At 55.7% G+C, this 6,224-nt stretch overlaps 1 protein-coding gene and 2 non-coding genes across 3 annotated transcripts in view; 2 read left to right on the plus strand and 1 right to left on the minus strand.

The window, feature by feature from the left end:
* The first annotated feature begins 960 nt into the window (after nt 1–960).
* On the plus strand, nt 961–1,032 carry TRNAC-GCA. The gene has a single exon. It is a non-coding gene; the product is annotated as a tRNA-Cys (tRNA).
* Nucleotides 1,033–2,857: 1,825 nt separating this feature from the next.
* On the minus strand, nt 2,858–2,929 carry TRNAC-GCA. The gene has a single exon. It is a non-coding gene; the product is annotated as a tRNA-Cys (tRNA).
* Nucleotides 2,930–3,440: 511 nt separating this feature from the next.
* Nucleotides 3,441–6,224, plus strand: part of LASP1 (LIM and SH3 protein 1) — a 52,955-nt gene continuing 50,171 nt past the window's right edge. Inside the window, exon 1 of the mRNA XM_017497246.2 lies at nt 3,441–3,835. Within this exon, the coding sequence (XP_017352735.1) occupies nt 3,767–3,835 (69 nt within the window). The 5' untranslated portion in view covers nt 3,441–3,766. The remainder of the gene's footprint in view (nt 3,836–6,224) is intronic.

Consider the following 6,224-nt stretch of genomic DNA (forward strand, 5'->3'; position numbering starts at 1 on the left):
ATCCACCCGCCTCGGCCTCCCAAAGTGCTGGGATTACAGGCTTGAGCCACCGCGCCCGGCCCAAGGGCTGGTCTTGAACTCCAGACCTCAGGTGATCTGCCCGTCTCAGCCTCCCAAAGTGCTAAGATTACAGGGGTGAACCACTGAGCCCGGCCTCTTTTTTCTTTTCTTGAGAGGGAGTCTTACTTTGTCGCTCAGGCTGGAGTGCAGTGGCACCGTGTCGGCTCACTGGAACCTCTGTCTCCTGGGCTGAAGCAATTCTTCTGCTTCATCCTCTCGAGTAGCTGTGATTACAGGTGCCCACCACCATGCCTTGCGAATCTTTGTATTTTTTAGTAGACAAGGGTTTCACCATGTTGACTAGGCTGGTCTCAAACTCCTGAGGTCAGGTGATCAGCCCACCTGGGCCTCCCAAAGTGCTGGGATTACAGGCCTGAGCCACCACGCAAGTCCTCTATTCACTTTTGCAGGAGGTTGCTCTCTTGTTAGCGGACAGAGATGAGTAGGATTGTGGATAAAGAATTGAGCCTAGGTGCACTGTATTTATGGAAAAACAACAACAACAACAACACTGTATTTATGGAAAAAAAAAAAAAAAAAGAAAGAAAGAATCGAGCCTAGCATTGGGAGGCCAGAGAGGGAACATTGCTTGAGTCCAGGAGTTCCAGAGCAGAGCAGTCTGGGCAGCATAGGGAGACGGCCTCCTTCACCCCCCATGCGCGGCTACCTACATAAAATGAAAGAAACAAACAAACAAAAAACCTGAACCTAGAAAAAGCAGATTGGCACCTAAATTCACATGCTTTCAAACTGCCGCCATATCTTTGCCTAGCCTTTTAATTTCTCCTTCTTCACTGCTAATTTCAGTATCATGTAACAAAAAGACACTGATTTTGAACGAGTGTGAAAATGTTGGGATTGATGGATGTAAAAGGAATTTGCTAGCGAGTCACCGACAGAGGGGGTATAGCTCAGTGGTAGAGCATTTGACTGCAGATCAAGAGGTCCCCGGTTCAAATCCGGGTGCCCCCTCGGTTTTCCTTGTGTTTTTTCACAGCCATCTAGGAGTAACCTGAGTTAGCGAGTGCTGAATACAAAACCCACGGGAGGTGTCCTTTGTCTCTTCCACCTACCTAATTTTCATTCACCTTCAAAGGATTCCCGTACCCGAGAGGGAGAGAGCAGCAACCAGAGGTTGCTTTGAGGTGGATCTAAGCCCGTATACCCCAAGTGGCGAGAAGCGCTCTTGAAATCCCAGTTGTAGAACAAAGGCATCGATTCCCATCTCCGAGGCCCACTGGTTTAATGTTAATTATAATTTGTTTTGGGGCAAAAAAATGTCGCGTCGTGAGCGGGGCTAGTTCTTACTTGACTATGAAGACTAGGAGAAGGAATCCAAATGCAGAGGTCTTCATATACTGGCGAACTCGAACAGGACAGGGCACCTCTAGAAGGCGCCGTGGCTCATGCATGTAATCCCAGCACTTAGGGCCGAGGCGGGCGGATCACAAGGTCAGGAGTTCGAGACCAGCCTGGCTAAAATGGTGAATCCCCGTCTCTAATGAAAATACAAAAAATTGGCCGGGCTAACAGTTGCATGTAATCTCAGTTACTCGGGAGGCTGAGGCAGGAGAATCGCTTGACCCAGGACGCAGAGGTTGCGATGAGCCGAGATTGCCCCAGCCTAGGTGACACAGCAAGACTACCTCTCAGAAAACAAACAAGACAAAAAGTAGAAGCTAAACAGCGAGGTTTTTCCCTCTTCCTTCTTTACTTAGCTCAAAGGCAGGGCTTTGGCTTGATAAGATATAGATGGAAAGTTCGAGGCCTAAAGAAGAGGTAAAAGTGGTTCCTCCTGGCTTTTGCACGGAACCGCAGCTTTACTGATTTGTGGTCTCTCTGTCCAGCCTAGCGAAGCAGCTCACACAGTCCTGCGAGCCATGAGAAAAAAATGCGCGGTTCCCGGGGTCCGAGGGATGACACAACCACATTCCGGTTTAAAATATCGCAGCTGCCCTTTGACCCAGGCAGCACGGCTCTTCCTCTCTCCTTTATTTTTCCTTTTTTTGGGCAAAATCTAGTCGAGGGCGATGCCCTTGTCTCCAGTCACACTTACCATTTTCCTCCTGCCCTACAGTGACACTGTTAGGCACGCCGCCAGCAGATACTTGTCCCCATCTTTAGGTTATGAAAACCCATGCCCTTTTATTTTCACTTCAGTGGTTCTTAAAATGTGGTCCCCACACCAGCAGCACCAGCGGCACCTGGGAACTTGGTAGAAATGCAAATTATCGGGGACCCCTTATAGAATCAGAAACTAGGAGTGTTTTTGATAAGCTCTGCAGGTAATTGTGATGCACGCTCAAGTTTGAGAAACATCGTGTTCGTTTATCTCAGTTTGCATTGGGATATAACTTTACTTTTGTACATTAATAGTCAAGGATGAACACAGCACGTCCATGTCACTATTAACATAGAAAGTTGAAGTTGGAGAAGGGCTGTGTCTGTGGGTTTTCCTCACTTGACCTACCCTCCACCCACAAAAGGAAAGCCAACTTGAGGCGTTCTCCTGTCTCCCTACCCCCATTGGAAACATCCTGTCCCTCAAACCCGGCGCCTGGAACTGTCTGACTCATCTGAGGCTGGCGTTCGTGGCCGCAGAAATCCCTACACCCCTGGAGCGAGTAATGGGGTCGCTCAGCTTTTATACCCACACTCTCCTCCTCCCGCTGAGCACAAAGTAAAACCGAAAGCTTTCTACTAAGCTTGAAAAATGAGGAAGAGACTTTTTTCATTTTTCTTTTAGTCTAGGACTCAATGTTAAAATATGAATCAAGAATAGGTGGAAAAGCCACCGAGGGGGCACCCGGATTTGAACCAGGGACCTCTTGATCTGCAGTCAAATGCTCTACCACTGAGCTATACCCCCGCACTGCTGCTGCGCCTCGAGGCGGCTCTTTTGAGTGCTAAGCATTGTTGCAGCTGCTACACTGTGAGAACGTAGTAACATAAGGAGGAAGGAATGCAGGAGAAAAGGGATCAGGCTGAACGCAGACAGTGCCCGCATCCGGGAACCCCGGGAAGGTGCACTGCATGGGCTCGAGGAGGGAAGCACAGCCCGGGCTCAGCAGAGCGGAGTCCAAGAGGGAGGGACAGGTTCCGCCCCACAAATGTGGGAAAGGGTGTGGGCCGGAAGGGGGCTAAGAGGGACAGGGCGGGGGGTCTCCGTTCGGTCCCCAGATTCACGCCAGGTATCCACGGGTAGAGTGGAAAGTCCCTGAAGGTGGTGAATCAGCTCGGGCGTTCAGAAGGGCTCCAACCCCACCCTGGACGGGCTTGAGGGGTTACCCGCCTCCCGCAGCCCCGGCGCCCCAGATGTGCAGCCCGCCGGGCTCTGCGCCGTCCCAGGCTCGGGAAAGGCCCTGGGCGCTGGGCGCAGTTCGCCTGGGAGCCCTGGGGCGCCAGCACCCCGTGCCCCGCGGACCTCCCCGGAACCTGCCCCCGCGCAGCCCCACGTCGCCCAGGGAGCGCGCCTCGCTGCGCGCGCCCTTGCCCGCGCCCGAGGCGCGTGCCCGCTCCGGTGCAGCCCCTCCTCCCCGCTGTGTTTATTAGGGGAAGGAGGGCGGAGGCGGAGGCCAGTTCCCCAGCTCCAGCCGCCGTCGCTCCCGCCTGTGTAGTTGCAGCCGCGGCCGCCTCCCGCCAGCTCGCCTCGGGGAAGAGGACGCTCGCGAGCTCGGGCGTTCCCGCCCCAGCCTTTCCCGGAAACATGAACCCCAACTGCGCCCGGTGCGGCAAGATCGTGTATCCCACGGAGAAGGTGAACTGTCTGGATAAGGTGAGCCCGGGACCGGGAGACGCGTTTTTGCAATCCCCGGGAGTGCTCCCAATCCAGGGAGGAGGGAAGGGCCGCGTCTTTGCCGCCTTATTCCCGCGATCCCAGGAGAATGGAAGGAGGACGAGCTGGCGGTGTCATGGGGTGTGGGGACACATCCCAGTCTGGAAACCCGGAGATCTGGGGCGAGGCGGGGAGTCCACGCGTAGCGGGCAGCCGCTGCTGGAGAGGGGTGGGCTCTGTGCCCCAGGGTTTGGAGGACCGGAGAGGAGCAGGGAAGCCAGGCCCCGGGCTGTGTTGGGGGTAGGTGAGGGGTGCAGTCCCGCCCCCTAGGGCCTGGAGAGTGAGAAGAGACGGCCGCTCCCTCGCCGCTCCGCGCCGAGCGCCAAGTAGGCGGAAGCGCCGGGCGCTTGTGGAGGGGGCGGGGGGGCGGGGCAGAGGCTGGGGGGCCCTGCGAAACCGTCCGCTTCGGCGGGGGATGGCCTGGCTTCCTGGCCTGGGGGCGGGGGCTATCAGCCTGCGAGTGCTGCATCTGATGCGGGGGGTTTCCGGTAAGGACCCGGGCTCCCCCCTGCAAGCTTCCCCGCTTTAGAACGACCTGCAGCCCCCTAGGTGATTTAGTGGTTAAAGGACTCGCAGACCTCCTCCATAGATTCCCAACCCCCACTTCCAATTAAAAGCCAACTCCCGGTGCTGGGCCGCCCAGCCTGAGCCAGGCGGGGTCGGGTGCTGGAGTAGGGTGGATGGGGGGTGCTTCGCCGAGATCTCCTGAAATTGTGCTCAGAGCTAGGAGACCGTGTGGTAGAACAAAGAGCTAACTTTTCAAAGCAGGTTTCTCCCGTGGAGGGTGGGGTTGGCTGAGTTCTGGGGAAACCGAGGGAAAGGGGAGGTATGGGGGGAGGGGAAGGTGGCCTTGTGGAGATTCACTGTCCCCTGGGGGCCCTGTCTCCCCCATGCTGGACTTGTTCATCTGGTTGCCATTAGACTTTTGGAGGGGGGTGGGAGAGTAGAACTGGGTGTTTCCGGTACAGTTTGAGGTAGGACCCTGTCTTCTCGTAAGCTCCTAACGGAAAACCTGCCCCTCTACATCCTCTCCCCAGTCTGGGCGGGGGGAGGAGGGGGGCTCTGTGATTTTGCCCCCTTCCTCACCGTGCTTTTCATCCACCACCCAAAGCTGGCTCCAAGTCCAGATATTCTGTCCTTTCCATCTGAACTGGGAAGGCTGGGGGGACTGGATGGAAAAGGGGTGCAGGGATGGGGGCAATGGATGGAAGAGGGGTGCCCCAGGGGTGCCCTGGGGCCAACTTCATTGCTGATCTGGAGCTGGGTTTTGTTCAGGAAGAATAGTTCATTGGACACTTTGTCTCTCCCCTCCCCCTTGGGGTGTGAGCTTCCTCAGACCTTTGGCCTCTGAGTCAGGGTGAGGAGGTGGGGCTGGAGGTTCTGAAACACATTTGAGCTTGCTCTTGGGGTGTGTGGGCATATGGGGCCGCTGCTGTGTCACCGTCCCTGGTCCTGGGCTTGATTGGGCAGGAGGAGAGGAGGAGCAATATTGTGGGCACAAGGAAAGGTGCTGATCTGCCCATGACCATGCCAGCCGGTGCTGCGCAGGACTTGGACTTAGAGCTATCAGATGCTGTCTCCCCTTGAGAACCTACCTGTCCTTGCACACTGGGACCTGGCCCTTCCCTGGTGGCAGAGATTTCGGCCTCTGCATCTTGAGTTCCCTGTTGTCCCCTTCTCCACAGTCATGAATTGGGAAGAGGCAGTGGGCACTTCGCCTATATAAGGAAAAAGCAATACATGAAGGCAGGATTGCCACCCGAGGAGTTGGGAGACTGGGTCCTTGTTCCAGGTCTGCACCCACCAGTTTTATGAATGGCTGTAGGCCTCAGTGTTCACCATCTGTCAGATGGGTATGATGATGTCATTTCCTTCAAGGTGGGGCAGTGCACTAATGTGCCTGAGTGCTAAAGAGGGTGTCGTATAGACTGTGCCCTCCCTACCTTTCTGGGATGCTCTGTTCAGCTCCACGCCACTCCCCTTGTAAAGACCTTAAGTGCTGTGTATCAGAGCGGAGGGGAGCAGGCAGGGATGCTGCAAGATGCCCTCCCCAGCTCTCCTACCCTAGCTGGAAGAGGACGTTCAAGTGGGGGTGCCCAGGGAAGTGGGAGTTGGCAATTCCTCCCTCTTTTTAGAACTCTCTGTACAGGAAGTGGCCCTGGAGAGACCTTGCCCCCTGTACTGAGCAGGAGGCCTGAAATATCCAGGTATCAGGCCGGGCTCGGTGGCTCAAGCCTGTAATCCCAGCACTTTGGGAGGCCGAGGCGGGTGGATCACCAGGTCAAGAGATCGAGACCATCCTGGTCAACATGGTGAAACCCCGTCTCTA

The sequence above is a fragment of the Cebus imitator genome, unplaced genomic scaffold (assembly GCF_001604975.1).
Source record: "Cebus imitator isolate Cc_AM_T3 unplaced genomic scaffold, Cebus_imitator-1.0 Scaffold228, whole genome shotgun sequence".
Lineage (NCBI taxonomy): Eukaryota > Metazoa > Chordata > Mammalia > Primates > Cebidae > Cebus > Cebus imitator.